General features: G+C 42.6%; 1 protein-coding gene and 1 long non-coding RNA gene across 2 annotated transcripts in view; one reads left to right on the top strand and one right to left on the bottom strand.

The window, feature by feature from the left end:
* LOC127475864 (uncharacterized) overlaps nt 1-7271 on the bottom strand; it is a 74231-nt gene extending 66960 nt beyond the window's left edge. Inside the window, exon 1 of the long non-coding RNA XR_007906360.1 lies at nt 7202-7271. This is a non-coding gene — a long non-coding RNA (uncharacterized LOC127475864). The remainder of the gene's footprint in view (nt 1-7201) is intronic.
* LOC127475858 (myosin-1B-like) overlaps nt 701-16711 on the top strand; it is a 32620-nt gene continuing 16609 nt past the window's right edge. The window contains exons 1-20 of the mRNA XM_051798064.1: nt 701-917; nt 1015-1158; nt 1250-1406; nt 1946-1973; nt 2057-2168; nt 4876-4968; nt 5065-5128; nt 5218-5316; nt 5412-5515; nt 5700-5838; nt 6252-6370; nt 6471-6620; nt 6699-6869; nt 7078-7387; nt 8764-8840; nt 9391-9478; nt 11446-11563; nt 12957-13080; nt 14670-14806; nt 16039-16294. Coding sequence (XP_051654024.1) covers nt 714-917; nt 1015-1158; nt 1250-1406; nt 1946-1973; nt 2057-2168; nt 4876-4968; nt 5065-5128; nt 5218-5316; nt 5412-5515; nt 5700-5838; nt 6252-6370; nt 6471-6620; nt 6699-6869; nt 7078-7387; nt 8764-8840; nt 9391-9478; nt 11446-11563; nt 12957-13080; nt 14670-14806; nt 16039-16294 — 2694 coding nt within the window. The 5' untranslated portion in view covers nt 701-713. The remainder of the gene's footprint in view (nt 918-1014; nt 1159-1249; nt 1407-1945; nt 1974-2056; nt 2169-4875; nt 4969-5064; nt 5129-5217; nt 5317-5411; nt 5516-5699; nt 5839-6251; nt 6371-6470; nt 6621-6698; nt 6870-7077; nt 7388-8763; nt 8841-9390; nt 9479-11445; nt 11564-12956; nt 13081-14669; nt 14807-16038; nt 16295-16711) is intronic.

The raw sequence follows: 16711 nt of genomic DNA on the forward strand, positions 1-16711 counted from the left end.
GATATTGTGTTAATTACCTAATACTATGTTATGATTATTGCTAATTATAACTAATTATTATTGTAATATATGATATTCCTTTATTGGCTAATTTTGCAACAGATCTGAAAAAATGTTTTATATTTCGTATATATGATAAACAGGTTTGTCTTTCTAGATTGGCAATGACTGATCTTCACAATTTGTTCCTGCTTGGTATAGACAGAAACCAGTTGAATTTCCCCTGAGTGGTATTACAACATAAAAACCAGAAGGGTGTTAGGAATATCTCCACTTGGAAATCTCGTGTGAGAGACAATCTGTGCAACTTACAGATCTTACTTGCATCTAAATTTTTAGATGTCTAATGAAACAATCTCAGTGGCCCTGTGTGTGTGGCTTTGAGAAGGATGTGGCTGTGCAGCTTTCTGAGTAGCAGATGAAGATAGAACAGGCCAGCTCTTGAAGACTTCTAGCTTGATATTCTCTCTGCCCTCTCTTGGGCACACAGGCATCCCATCTAAGGGGGATGTCTCCAAAGATAATACACCTCTGTCTACAAAAGGAACTTTCTTTATTAGCACTTCTTCAGCAGATACTTAAAACTGAGGCAGAAGTTAAGTGCCTGATTAGCCCTCCTCTGTCTATTAGTCACTCAGCATGACTGGATAAATATAAATTACAAATGCACAGGCACTGATGCTTTTCTGTATTCTTCCAGAGCAACTGCAGCCATGAGCTCGGATGCAGAGATGGCAGTCTTTGGAGAAGCTGCTCCCTATTTACGGAAGTCGGAGAAGGAGAGAATTGAAGCCCAGAACCGCCCATTTGATGCTAAGACAGCCTGTTTTGTAGTGGATGATAAGCAAATGTATGTGAAAGCTACCATACAGAGCAGAGAAGGTGGCAAAGTCACAGTTAAAACATGTGATGACACGGTAAGTGATACCAACTGTAACTCATACGTGATCATTCAGTTGAGGTACTTCCCTGTTTCAGATTTCTCCTCCTCTTGTTCCCTTCTATTTTTGTCAGACTGTGACTGTAAAGGATGATGAAGTCTTTCCCATGAACCCTCCCAAATTTGATAAAATCGAGGACATGGCCATGATGACCCACCTCCATGAACCCGCTGTGCTGTACAACCTCAAAGAGCGTTACGCAGCCTGGATGATCTACGTAAGTGGCAGCAGCAGCTTCCTCTGGGCAGCTGGAGGAACTGCTCTGCCAGGCCCAGGGGAAGCCAACGTGCTGTGTCCCTTCCTCGCAGACCTACTCGGGTCTCTTCTGCGTCACTGTCAACCCCTACAAGTGGCTGCCCGTGTACAACCCGGAGGTGGTGACTGGCTACCGAGGCAAGAAGCGCCAGGAGGCCCCTCCACACATCTTCTCCATCTCTGACAATGCCTATCAGTTCATGCTGACTGGTGAGTCTTTTGGCAAGAGTGGAAAAACCTGATATGCATTTGGTCAAGGAACACTTGATATTTTAGGCCTCTTAGAGTCTACTCAGTGGTCCCATAGTCCTCCAACACAACTCAAGATCAGACTGCCTGTGACATCTTAAGGACCTCTGAGCTGTCAGATAATGAAGGAAAAGCAGTAGCTGGCTGTATGGCTTTGTGCCACCTCTCCTTGTAAGGAACATAAAGAAATGGTAAAGAAGAAACACAGCAAACAATTTGATTTCAAGTAAATAAGCCAAGGTCTATATATAAAAAAACCAAAGATTAAGTGGGAAGCCTTATAAACAATCATTGCTTGAAGTTAAATGTTGAGCTGCTTCACCTTTTCTGAACAAAAAGAAATCCAGATGCACATTAATGCAGAATTTACCTTACCATGTAACAAAGTGATAAATACAGATACAATATAGTTCTTTCCCTTGAAGTGAGTTAGTTGTACCAGAGGAACAGAAGCCCTCCACATCTCATTTGAACAGCTCTTTCTGCGATTTTGATTTCAGATCATCACAACCAGTCAGTCCTTATCACGTGAGTATATTTTGGTATGAGTGACAGAGTTGACAGAAAAGTGAAAATATTTCCTGTAATAATTAATATTTTTACTTCAACAGCGGAGAATCCGGTGCCGGGAAGACTGTGAACACAAAGCGTGTCATCCAGTACTTTGCAACAATTGCAGTTACTGGTGAGAAGAAGAAAGATCCACAGCCCGGCAAAATGCAGGTATGACATCAGCTCCCCCTTCTAGCATTTGCCCACACTGTGCCCACAGGCAAAAAGTACCAATGTGTATTTTGGGGCTGCAGGACTGTCAAAAGCCAGAAAGTGTGTGCAGCTTTGTCAGGATGCACAGCCTGAGCATACCTACGCTTGCTTACCCCTGCTACCCAACCTCCATCCCTCTGAACTCTACTTATAAGACCATTTTGTCAACGTAGGAAAGGCCAAAGCCTCAGTTTCTCTCCAGTCTCCATTTACACACAGGAGTCTTCACCAGGGAGAGAAAGACAATGTTAGACAGCAACTTTCGCTGTGCGCTGTCCATCTATGTACCTACCCATCAGCATCCTCTGAGATCAGCCACATCCACAGCACTTGAGTGGCTGCAGGTGTAGAGAGAGCAGTCAGTTCCCACTGACACATAGTTGTGTCATTCCTGGGCCTTGGTTCATTTCTTTTGACAAGGGAAGTACAGGAACTCTGGACTCCAGAGTGATTGTGCTGAAGTTAAGAATCATTTCAATTGCATCAGGTGGTAGTTTCCACAGTCTTGTTTTCCTGCCTGCGGTCAATGGAATAGCCCTGAAGGGCAGCATAAGAAAAGGGACAGATTTGGGACAGCTCGGACTACTTGCCTGACAGTTAGAAAGTAACCTCAGAAAGAACCCTTGCAAGAAAGCAAGCACAGCTGCTGCAATCTGAGCCCACTGGTACATTTGCAAGGCTTCATTCCCCCGCACCGAGCAAGTAACAAACACCCTTATGGCACAAGTGTATGACCCCACAGCCTGTGAGATGGTATGTGCATCAAAGGGGGTGACACGTGTCAGCACATTATTTGAGTACCCAAGGGCATAGCGGAACTTAAGGAGATTCCAAGGCTGAATGTTCTTTTCGCACTCAAAGACAGGTGTCTGTGATTGATGGGTTGTTATGGCCAAGGCAAGTTCATCACAAGAAGTCTTTCCATCAGCAGCATGTTAGAATCTCCTGGGCTCAGCTTTCATCAGCTGCTCACTATGCCAGGACTGATCTCAGAAAAGCTTTGAGACAGCTGAGAGATGTGCAGACCATGTCTGATATAAGGAATATCACCTAGCTCTCAGACTGACAGCAACCTGTTCTGTCCTCTTCTGAGTTAATTCACAGAATACTCTATTTTTTTTTAGTATTCCAATCTCGGTGACAATAGTACGTTCCTCTTCATAAGAACATTAAACAAAACACTCAGGTTATTGTTCTTTGTAGCCCAGCATTCTATCGCAGATAGAGGCTGAAATCAGATGCTGGGCAGGGGTATAGGAATAAGGGATGCATGTAACAGCATTTCCCCAGAATACTGCCTCAGCCTCCAGCATATCATCACACAGGACTCCAGAATGAAATTGTGTAAAGAATTGCCATGTCTTCTTCCATGCTGTTATCCACTTACAATTCTCCCATGGTAGTTCCCTGGTTAACAGCTGTGAACTAAAAAGAGGTTTGATGTTGGTGTAGTCATCTGCACTGACACACATCTCTCCTCTCCCTCTCCCTCTCCCTCTCCCGAGAAAGTTCACTTAGAAAGCTGAAATTAACTCTATGGATTTAGGATTTTTTTATCGGGGAAAAAAAAAAGATACAGAGCTTCATATTCTACTGTGTTGCCTTAATTCTATAGTTCCCATCTTCACGGTGAACTAACAAAAACTAATTTAAACCTGCTGTGCCATCTGCAGACAGTGCTGAGAATGGCACTCCCTCTCCACTGCAACTTGTTCAAGGCTGCACTGAGCAGTACACTCACAAAGATGCAGTAACTGCAGCAGTGCTGCTCCTCTTTCATCTGGATAAAAACCGATTTATCTTTTTTTTCCTCATTCTTTTTTTCCATATGTTTCAGAAATTATCCCTGGCAACACTTTCATGCTGTGACTATGTAGGATCAATCATGACTTTGCTAGAGACACTCTAGTGCCTGTGGCACTAATGCCTGTAGCAATAGTGTGACTAAGCACACCAGTGACTCTGCTTCCTGGACTGTATCTCACAAAAAAGGAGAGACATAATGTCACAGAAGCTTTTTTTTTCCACCCATATTTTTGCAGTTAGCAAAGAGAGATACAATAGAGTATCAAAACTTTACATATTGAACATTCCTTCAGAAGTAACACGGGGAGGGGGGGGGCGGAATCAAAGAGTCCCTGTTCTCTACTTATCTAAGTTTGGTGTTTGAGTGTCAGGCTTTGTCCATATCTCACTGTTTTCAAAGCATTCTGAGAGATGTATTACTGCATCCTGAAAGGCTGCTGTTGTTTGAATGCAATTGCAAAACTTCACATTCTCCTTGGTAGATGCTTCCTACCAAAGGATGTACCTCTTTCTGTGTGTCCTGGGCTCAAATAACCTTAAAAAAAATTTCCAGAATCTTCACATTTTCTTTAGCTGTCATGGCCCTGAGCTGCACTGCAGTGACTCTGTATGTGATATCCAACATCTGATATCAGGTACAAGAAGCAAATAAAACACAGATCTTTCTTTCAGCAGTCTTTACTTTGAAACCAATGGCAATATTCACGAGTGTTGGCTGATGAGTGCTTAAAAACTCTGCTAATTTTTAGGTTAAAATCACATGTGATATGTAAAAATTATCTGTTTGTAATATCTCTTTTGCAATATTCGTTATTAACCAGTAGTAAAGTTGGTAAGAAGCATTTTGTCCTGTAACTAGGGAACTCTGGAGGATCAGATCATCCAGGCCAACCCACTGTTGGAGGCTTTTGGCAATGCCAAGACTGTGAGGAATGACAACTCCTCACGCTTTGTGAGTTCATTTCAGATTTGTTGGAATACAGATATTTAATACAAGTCTCATTCCTTGGTTGTCATAACCAATGGGTTGATCTGCACTGCTTCATAGGGAAAATTCATCCGGATTCACTTTGGAGCAACTGGCAAGCTGGCCTCTGCGGATATTGAAACCTGTGAGTTCGAGCAAGTCAGTGCAAGCAGAACTTGTGCACTTACAATCTCAAATTTATCAGGAGACTAATGGCACTTCTCTTTTGGTTAGATCTCCTGGAGAAATCCAGAGTGACTTTTCAGCTGGCCAGTGAAAGGAGCTACCATATTTTTTACCAGATAATGTCCAACAAGAAGCCAGAGCTCATTGGTGAGTGCTAGCAGTGCTGGACATGGCTCAGTGAGTGCTTTCTCTTTCTACTGTGACCTGCCCCAGTTCCACTAAAGGTGCCCATATCCCTGCAGATCTCCTCCTTATCTCCACCAACCCCTATGACTTCCCCTACGTGAGCCAAGGAGAAATCACAGTTGCCAGTATTGACGACAGTGAGGAGCTGCTGGCAACAGATGTGAGTTCAGCCAAGCACCCTCCACCAGCACAGCAGCCAGGCAGGCCTGGCCAGCTGGGGCCCAGTGCCTACATCCCAGTGCTGTGGGACTGGGATGGTGCTGGACGCTCGGTGTGGGCAGGGAGAGAAACCCCACCTGTGCATCAGCCTTTGTGCTTTCCCAATTTGCCCATTGCCTCTGCAGAGAGCCGCGGACATCCTGGGCTTCAGCCCCGATGAGAAGGTGGGGATGTACAAGCTGACAGGGGCTGTCATGCACTATGGGAACATGAAATTCAAGCAGAAGCAGCGGGAGGAGCAGGCAGAACCAGACAGCACAGAAGGTAGAGCTGACTGCAGAGTTTGCTTGTGACCTGCTCCAGGAGAGAGCTAGTAACACAGTCCCATAAAGTGCCCAAAACTTTGAAAGATATTTTCCCTTCCAGAAACTAGTTTTTTTAGGTTTATTGCAAGTTCCACAAAGTCAATGATTTAATTTATCCTCTACAAGGAAACAGAAAGACATAAAGCGTAAGCATTGCTGCAGGCTTCCAGGCATGGAACAGGAGTGATCTGCAGCTTATACACTGCCTTTGGAGCAGGGAGAATATTCTCCATTGGACTGGAGAGGAGCTTCTCTTGACAATAGGTGCATTTGAGTAGTGCCAAAAGTAGACTTCTTGTGACAGAAACATCCCAGCAGACCACAACACCTTTCTTTGTCTCTTTTGAATGCATTTGCTGTCTCTAATCCTAGTGGCTGACAAAGCTGCCTACCTGATGGGTCTGAATTCTGCTGATTTGCTCAAGGCTTTATGCTATCCCAGGGTGAAAGTCGGGAATGAATATGTAACTAAAGGGCAAAATGTCCAACAGGTACATAAACACCTGATCGGTTTCTCAATTTCTTCACACAGTTCTTTCAACTTCAAAGCTAACTCAACATTTGTAACTGCCATGGCTGCACTTCTTACAGGTGTACAACTCAGTGGGTGCATTGGCTAAATCAGTCTATGAGAAGATGTTCCTGTGGATGGTTGTTCGCATTAACCAACAGCTGGATACGAAGCAGCCCAGGCAGCACTTCATTGGTGTCCTGGACATTGCTGGCTTTGAAATTTTTGATGTGAGTTACCCTAGGTACCCTTGCCTATTGAGGACTGCTTGAAACTAACTGGCTTTTCTTTATATTTTGAATTTGCAGTTCAACAGCCTGGAGCAGCTGTGCATCAACTTCACCAATGAGAAACTGCAACAGTTCTTCAACCACCACATGTTCGTGCTGGAGCAGGAGGAGTACAAGAAGGAGGGAATTGAGTGGGAGTTCATTGACTTTGGGATGGACCTGGCTGCCTGCATTGAGCTCATTGAGAAGGTAGAAGTAATCTTTTCATTGTAGGAGAACACACTTCTTTTATGATCATTGCTGGGTTGGAAGGAACACAAATTAACATTAACACAATGTTAATTTGGAGCCTTTAATGACTGCCTTTAACAGTAAGGTGAACCTCAACCCTTACTCCTTGCAATAATGGCTCCCCTCCCCAACCCTTATTTGCTTCATGTATTCATGTTTCTCCCAGCCCATGGGTATCTTCTCCATCCTGGAAGAGGAGTGCATGTTCCCCAAGGCAACTGACACCTCTTTCAAGAACAAGCTCTATGACCAGCACCTGGGCAAGTCCAACAACTTCCAGAAGCCCAAACCTGCCAAAGGCAAGGCTGAGGCCCACTTCTCCCTGGTGCACTACGCTGGCACAGTGGACTACAACATCTGTGGCTGGCTTGACAAGAACAAGGACCCCCTGAACGAAACGGTGGTGGGGCTGTATCAGAAATCATCCTTGAAGCTGCTGTCTTTCCTTTTTTCTAATTATGCTGGTGCAGAAACAGGTAAGTGATTTTTCAGTGATGACCAATAAGGGAAGAATCAACTAAAGTCTTCTCTCTTGATATACCGTAGGCTACCATCCCCTAATGTGACCTTGTTCTGGTGTCTATCCAAATATGCCAACACTAAGACACCAGCTGTGCTGCAGAGAAGTAAAGTGTAGCAAGTCCGACGCCAAGTGACAGGAGGTGTATGTTTCCTGACTGCATTGTGAATCACATCATGTTTACCCAGCCACTAGACAGGTGCAAAATACATGTGCAGAGTGCAAGCACTTTATAGTCTTTGGAGACAGAGTTTTGTTTCTTGAGGTGAGCTGGAAGAACTAAAAGGAGACCATGGAACTATTTCATATCCAGTTGAGCAGTCCTGGTTTTGCAAGGGAAAATGAGAGACGGGGAATATAATTTAGAAGTTCTCTATGGGCATAAGAAAGCAGTCCAATATCTTGCCTTTTTTTTTTGTTTTAGAAGACTATCAAGTCGGACAGTCAGTAAGCATTACCAAAAATGGCCACCCAGATTTCTACAACAAAATCCCAATATTCTGGCAGCCTGGATGCTGAGCAAAAAGTCAGGCACAGGTACAGCAGGGTTTGAGACTCAAGACAACAGTGCATGGAGGCTTCCCTGGGGACAGCTTGGCTGACATATAGTGTGCCTGAGCGAGCCCCTAGGGGATACTGGGGACGAGTCAGCTCTGAACCTTGCAGGTACCATCAGTATCAGGAAGACAAGAACATAGGTTGTACAGATAAAATTTTGGATAAGGTGTGAAATTCAGAGCAGAAAGATTCCATTAAATCTCAATTTAATTGGCTTCAAGGGTGTAGCAAATATGAGATGCTTGGACTTGAATTGCTGAGACTTGGACTTGAATTCCTGAGACTATAATTTGCTTCCCATCTCGGGTCTGCCATAACTCACAATAGAACTGTATTCTTCACCTGGAACATTGGATTAGCAGATTTTTCTAAAGAAGACTTCACTGCACTAATAAATGAATGTCCACTGCTGAGTCACATTCTTGTGGTCTTTCACCTAATCAAAAAAAAATTTAAAAATGGGGCTATGGGTAATAGTAAAAGCAATGTGACTAGTAGCACAGAGTACACTGTTAGAAAACTTATGTCAGGCCGCACTGTTCCATACCAGCAAAGCCATATACACTGTGGTGCAACATAAATCTTACATTGAAATCTAATACACCATACACTGATCAACAACTAGCTAGCACTGGTTCACTAAACTCTCATGTAGCAATGTTTCAGTATTTAAAATTAGAGTATTTTATCAGCCTATGGCCAAAGACAGAAAGGTGAGGCCTACAAAACATGCTGCTAATTCTAACTGTTCACCTCCCATCTACTTCTTCCAAGGTGATACTGCTGGTGGTGGCAAGAAAGGTGCTAAGAAGAAAGGAGGTTCTTTCCAGACAGTGTCTGCTGTGTTCAGAGTATGTGAATTTCCTTTTATATGAGCCATGATTCCACAAAATGATCTGAGGGCTAGAACATCTGTCCTTTAAAGAAAGCTGAGAGTTGGGGTTGCTCAGCCTGGGGAAGAGAAGATTCCAGGGACACTTTATTCTGGATTTTCAACATATAATGGAGCTTATCAGAATGACAGAGAAAGACTTTTTTCCAGGGGCTGTAGTGGCAGAACAAAAGGCAATGATTTTAAACTGGAAGAGGATAAGTTTAAATTGGATAGAAGGAAGATATTTTTTTTACTATCAGGGTGGTAAGGCACTGGTACAGGGTGCCCAGAGAAGCTGTGGCTGCCCCTGGATCTCTGGAAGTGTCCAAGGCCAGGTTGGATGGGGTTTGGAACAACCTCGGATAGTGGACAATGTCCCTGCCTAGGACAGTGATGTTGGTCTTGATGACCTTCAAAGGCCCCTTCCAATCCAAACCATTCTGTGATGCTATAACTCCTTGACATTTGAATAAGAATGCAAAAGCTCTGTAGCTTGAAGCTGAAACCCTTGTTTTGTGCTATCACAGGAAAATCTAAACAAGTTGATGACTAACCTGAGAAGCACCCATCCTCATTTTGTGCGTTGCCTGATTCCTAATGAGACCAAGACACCTGGTAAGTCCATCATTATACTCTGAAATGTGGGACTGATGGGAAATAGCCTGGTTAGCTTCCAAACCAACTTCTGAACAGCTTCCTTTGCATGTGAAGTCCTTGTGGGGGTTGGCCTGCGAGACAGTAACCAATGGAACTTTCTTGTGTTGTCTACTGTGACTGTAAAATTTTGGTCCACAACACTTAGCCATCTTTACTAGTGTGTGTACAGAACTGAAGGTGATAAAGATGGGCTTGATTACAACTGATAAAATTGTCTATTGTGGGTAACAGTGTTAGAAAATCCCTAACAAATGCCTAGTTTAAGGGACCACTGTATCATTCAGAACTGTTGGGTTCAGCTCAAGACCACTTAACAGTTCCTAATTATCCAGTGTTAGGATCTGATTCACTGAACAGGAGAACTGTCAAAGAAATCATATGTCATTTGTAGAATTCCATGTACAAGCTGCTGTGTGCTGCTAGCACTTGGAAAGCATTTTGATATAAAGTTATTTTTTTTTTAACTCACAAATAATTTAGTTTCTGAGAATAGTCAAGTTTGGGAGTATTGTCATGTGGTTCAATAAATTGAAGTACTTGCAAAGAGTTTGCCAGGGTGAGTTATAGGAGCCTAACCATTATGAGACCTGATAGTGTTAGAATGATAAGGTAGACACTGTTAGAATGTAGTGGATGCAACAGGAGTAGCCCGAAACAGGAGCTTAGCATCTGCTCAGGAAACAAAAAATGAATTTGAGAATATCTACCTTTCTTGTTTATGTCTCTCTTTGTAACCCTGAACACTACAAGCAGGTTTAAGCAACACACATGTGTAACATTCACATTTCAGATATTCATACAAACTCAGTGGAGAGAAGCTGGCCTTTTAAATTGGCATTTTAAAGTATGACTCATCTGGCTGCTTATATACATCTATCTTAGGATGAGATGAATCACATTCTAGAAGAAACTGTTTCACTCCACTGACAACAAATGAGCCCTAATGGAAACGTCCACACTTCATATCCAAAAGTGAAGAAAGAGGAATCCCACTAGGGTCTTGACGGGCAAGAAGGTGCAAGGAGGGAATTAAGGAAACCAACTACAATAGAAAAGCATATTTGAATGGATGATGGTGCCAGATATATCTATCATTTTAATGTTGGGTTGGTTGTTTTGACAGATGTGACTCAAAGGGAATCTTGACTTTTGCCTTTTAAAAGAAAAGTAGTACTATCTGATTCAAATTAGGGATGGTGACATGAAGGAAAGAAAACTGGACATCTTCTGATTTTTGCCTGTTTTTAGTCTGCTTATGATTGACTTCTCTAACAGCTTCTTTGGGTAAAACTTTATTGATTACACAGAAAAGATAAAGTTAAGTGTATGGACCATTCTGTAATAATGAAGCTGGTGGGAATTTCTACATAACAAAGTGATTCTGAGAGTTTATTCTGCCAGTTGTACTTTGTAATACACTTGATTATTATATTCAATAGATCTTTTAGCAGAAGGAACTTTATTCCATTTTTAAAGTCCACAGAAGGACTAAGAGCTTTAAGTAACCTATTTCTCCACTCCTGTGTGGGAATCTAGCTGTAAAATCTTAAAGAACATGAAGAGCCAATTGTCCGGAGGGCACTACACTACGCGGTGCCATCTTTGCCTACATCCAGTGAGAAGGCTGATGCTGTTGAAGATTTTTCAGCTGGTCTCCTAAAGCACTGTCATACCATTTTTAAAAAATGTGGCCTTATGCTTTTACACAGGCACTGGTAGCCCTCACATTCTTAGTAAAGTTCAGTGAAGCAACTCTCTGCAACTTATATGAATTGAAGGCATGTTCTGTCTGCACTTCCTGCATCTTTAACCAAGAGCTGCTTGAATTTTATTAAAAAAAAAAAGAAAGGTCATTCTGGAATGCTAATACGTATGAAGATTTTTTGGAAGCAAAAGGGAATTATGATGGATGTATTTTGTTTAAGGTCAAATGGACCATTATCTGGTGATGCATCAGCTGCGGTGCAATGGGGTTCTAGAAGGCATCCGAATTTGCAGGAAGGGTTTTCCAAGCAGAATCCTTTATGCGGACTTTAAGCAACGGTAGGTCTTCAGTTATTACTGCCTGTTAAGATAAGGCCTGAGTAAACACACAGCTCAGGTGACATGATAGGAGAGACACCCTCTGAATCAGACTAGATCAGTGGCATTGGAGGGAACCAAGTTGTTAATACTGTCAGAGGTCACTCCAGCGTTTCCCTCTCTGACCAGACTAGAGATTTCTTGATACGTCAGAACCAGTAGAATTTCTAAACTGAAGGCAATGCCCTATGATTCAAAGAGATGCAAAACAATTGCAGTGTAAAGAATAAAGTGCCATTATAGGCTGCTCTTTGAAGTCTCACAGAATGCAGATACAATATCAATACATGTCAGTGTAGCCTCCTCTCACCCCACTGACTGAGCATTCAGAAACCCAAGGCTTTGCCGGTGCTGTGTCCCTGGCCTGCATCCCGTGCCTTGTTTTCCTCGTCTTTAAAATGGAGACAACTAAACAGGTTCGTGTGGGCTCAGTTGCTATAAAGTGCTAAATCAGAACTGACTGCTGTTATAATTAAATGTAACAGTAGAATCTTCTATGCTGCACTGGTGTGAAAAGGACCCAAGATCTCTCTGAAAATGCCCTCACCCTGATATTTAGTAAGGGATTAGCTGGTCTCAACTGTCAAATCTCAATTTGATGTGATAAATGAAGGAATCTATCCATAATGGCTATGGTCCAGAATGACAAAGTACTTTAGGAATGACAATGGAAGCCTAAAATGGAGAATAAACTCACCGCACTATTATCCTTGTCGTGATTTTACATATTTTTTTCAAGGTAGACTTGAGAATAAGTGCTCCCATGTACAGTCACAAATCCATACTGATGTATCTGAGAAACCCCTTTAAAAGGATTAGGTGGTCCTGTCTATGACACAGGATTACCTTAATCATTAAGTTACCTTGCAAAATGCTGACTGCTGTTAGCATTTAGAAAACAATACTGTGTCATTTTCAGTCCACTCAAGGATTCATTGGTACAACTGTAGAGGCTGTGAGATGTGCAAATCTGCATTCTCTTTGCAATATAGTTGATTTTTGTCAGTAATTTTAATTCATCTTCAACTCTAATTTGAGTAGCATTCCTCTGATTAATAAAACAAGTTGAGAAGAGGTTGACTAGTTCTCACTAATTTCTTCCTAATTGGATCTGCAGACACTTTTAAGTATGTGCCTTAATTTTATATGTAACAGCATACACACCCGACAGATTCCTCTATAGATGTGTCCCCTTTTCATCACGTTCTGTTTAGCCAGCAAACACGGTCTAGATTTCAGATGACATATTCAGCTGCTTTGAGATAGCTCAGTTTCCGTATATTTCATGCTATACAATGAATCCTATTTTCCTCACCCTGTTTGCAACCAATTCTTGCAACCTTTCTCATTATAGGTACAGGATCCTTAATGCCTCAGCCATTCCAGAAGGCCAATTCATTGACAGCAAAAAGGCTTCAGAAAAGCTTCTTTCCTCCATTGATGTTGACCACAACCAATATAAATTTGGCCACACCAAGGTAAAGCCCTTGTTGAAGAGTAGGTATAATTAATGGCAAAATATTTTGTTTGTTGAAAGTATTTATTGAATACAAAACCAGCCTTCATGATGATTATAAACAAAGTACACCACTAGCAAGAAGGAGTACAGAAAACCTGTCTGGTTCCTGTGTGAGAGGCAGTAATGCCAGCCCTCGGAAACACACTACCAGAATGATCCAGCATGGCTGCAACTAGATTTTCCCCTGCCAGTTGAACACATTTATATCAGTGCATGTTAGACAGGCTCAGACAAGTTTGGACAGTCCTATTTTTCAGGGGATTTAGGTACACAAAGTCTATCTTCCATATCCAAAGCAGTGTTAGGTGAGACACTGATTCTCTCGTCAGCACAACCAAGGCAGTGCTATCTCTGGACACAAACCCAACCACCTCCGCTACTAAACACACACAGAATCATAGAATGGTTTGGGTTGGAAGGGACCTTAAAGGTCATCTGGTTCCATCCCCTCTGCCATGGGCAGGGACACCTTCCACTAGACCAGGTTGCTCCAAGCCCTGTCCAACCTGGCCTCAAACACTTCCAGGGAAGGGGCAGCCACAGCTTCCCTTGGGAACCTGTGTCAGTGTTTCATCATGCTCAGAGGAAAGAATTTCTTCCTAATATCGACTCTAAAGCTACTCTTTTTCAGTTTGAAGCCATTCCCCCCTTGTCCTGTCACTCCAGGCCCTTGTAAAAAGTCCTTCTCTATCTTTTTTGTAGGCTCCTTTCAGGTCCTGGAAGGCCACAATTAGGTTACCCAATTCTGTGAACCTTTCCTCAAAGCAGAGGTGTTCCACCCCTCTGATCATCTCAGTGTCTCCTCTGGCCTCACTCCAAAAGTCGATGTCCTTCTTGTGCTGTTCCCCAGGGCTGGAGCAGCTCTGCAGGGGGGTCTCACCTGAGGGGCAGAGGGGCAGAATCCCCCCCTCCCCTGCTGCCCACACTGCGGGATCAGCCCAGGGCATGGAGGGTTTCTGGGCTGGGCCATGTCCAGCCTCTCTCCCCCCAGCACCCCCAAGTCCTTCTCCCAGGGCTGGGCTCCATCTGTTCATCCCCCAGCCTGGATTGATCCCGGGGGTTGCTCCAACCCCAGTGCAGCACCAGCAGGTGGTCTTGTTAGACTGCATGAAATTCCCATAGGCCACTGCTTGAGCTTGTCCAGATCCCTCTAGATGGCATCACCATGTATGCTTCTCAAGCCAGTTCTAAGAAAGTTACAGACCAAATCTTGAGCCTGACAGAGAAGGGTGGAGTACAGCAAAGAGACAGAGTAGGATATAGTACTAAGCTGAAAGTTGACTCTTTAATTTAATAACTATTGATGAGCTAGATCTTCATGACTTACACTGGAGCAGCCACTAAACAACACTGCAATAATGTGATTAGATCATACAGAGCGATTTGTCATGAATCACAGGAACACTGAGGATTTGAATACTGACACAAAATTTCTCCAGCTGTTAAACCTTTACTTTTCCAAAACTGACTTGTACTACCCTGCATCAGCTGTCAATAGCCACGTATCCACCCAAGCCTCAAACTATTTGACTCTCTTTTATGTTATAGGTGTTTTTCAAGGCAGGTCTTCTGGGACTCCTAGAAGAGATGAGAGATGAGAAGCTCGTGAGCCTGATCACTCACACACAAGCTATGTGCAGAGGGTACCTCATGAGAATTGAATTTAAAAAGATGAATTCAAGAAGGTAATATAAGAAAACACTAACGATCATACTGTGTCAGACCAAGGGTCCATCAATGCAGTGTATGGTCTCAGACAAAAAACTGTCATTGGAGAAGAACCTTAGAAAGTGGGAACAAAGCAATTATAAACTAACAGCTTCCTCACAACAGCCTCACAAATTCTAGCAGTGGCTGTTTAGCAATTAGATCATGCAGCTGGACCATGATACTTAGTATTTAACTAGAAACCTTTTCTCCAGAAATGCACTTACTGTTTTCAACATTTAAAGAACCCTGTGACAGAAACAGACAACTGAACAAGGGCTAAGGTTTGTCTGATTTGAACATGTTGTCTCATCATTTCACTGGATCACATTGGTTTTGTAAGGAATGACATACGACCACTCTGCTCTACTTTTCTTTAATTTCCTTTCCTGTCTCCATCATCTAAGATGAACAATTCTACCTTGTACAGAGAAGGTACTTCATCCTTTCAATTCCATACTTTCAGCTATTCCACATGCAAAATTTAGAGTGCAGGAGCGGCAGCACTAGGCAAGTCAAGCAAACTTTCTCAAATGTTGTCGACAAGTGAAAGCTTTAGGGGGAGTAAGGCTTGCGTAAATGTACAGGATGCTCTGCCAACCAGCTGCTTTTATTTGTAATACTGTGCAGCATATATTTAGCTCAGATGTTTCTTGAGCCACACATAGTTTCTAAGATTTCAATAACTTACTGAATTTCCCTGCAAGGATTTGTCAAATCTCCCTTTGAACTTTGAGCATCAACATCTTTTTGCATTCAATACCATTAAAAAATTTCTTTTTTTCAGTTTCTGTTAATAATTTCTAATATGACATTTGCTATTTTGAGTAACCCCAAAAGCATCAAGCTACTGTTTCTACAATTGACAGAAACTGCTAGATTTGTAATCTCAGCAGGAGTACTTCAAGGATTCAGTTTTCACTCTGGTATATACCTGAGCACTTGCATTTTCCTTAAGACTGAGGAAAGTCTCAGAGACTGCCAGCCAATATGCCAGAGAAGTTTGTCTGTTTTGGAGTATTTCTCCTTCATGTATCATGACATAGTTGTCATTCAAGTTACCAAACCAGCCATTCTGCAATAAGGGCCTAGAAATGACTCTTTAATAAAAGCGAGGGAGGTGACGAAGAAAAGTCTTTGTGGTAAATAATGAGAGTATGTTTCCAGTTAAAGTCTCACACTCTCATGAACTGTTTTCATGTGTTTTCAGAGAATCCATTTACATCATTCAGTACAACATTCGTGCATTCATGAATGTCAAACACTGGCCCTGGATGAAGCTGTACTTCAAGATCAAGCCCTTGCTGAAGAGTGCAGAGTCTGAGAAGGAGATGGCCAACATGAAGGAGGAGTTTGAGAAAACCAAGGAGGAGCTTGCAAAGTCTGAGGCAAAAAGGAAAGAACTGGAGGAAAAAATGGTGACCCTGTTGCAAGAGAAAAATGATCTACAGCTTCAGGTCCAGTCTGTGAGTAACTTCCATTTTCAGATTCACCCCATTTCCTCTTACTCTGCTGCTCTTTCCCTTCCCTTTTCCATTGTCCTTCATAAATAGACATGTAAAAGGAACAATGCTTTGTATCTGGTCTTTTCACTTACATCTAAGCAAAGTGAGCACAAAGCACATAAATTAACACCAGTTACAGGAAGTTCCAACTGGACTCCTAGATAAACCTACTTTACCATTAAGCAATCACCAGTGGAAGAATCAGACGTCCCACAGTATATACAATGTGATTCTCACAGTGGTGTCTGATTCTGGATGAAATATATGCTGTTTCCACATCTGCTGATCATTAAACATGGAGCCAGGACAGGGGTGCTTTTCTGTCAAAGGCAGGACTGAATCTGTGCAAACTGCTTTTCTCTGGAATACTGCTTGACA

The sequence above is a fragment of the Manacus candei genome, unplaced genomic scaffold (genome assembly GCF_025592945.1).
Source record: "Manacus candei isolate 608988 ecotype Guabito, Panama unplaced genomic scaffold, ASM2559294v1 h1tg000047l, whole genome shotgun sequence".
Classification (NCBI taxonomy): domain Eukaryota; kingdom Metazoa; phylum Chordata; class Aves; order Passeriformes; family Pipridae; genus Manacus; species Manacus candei.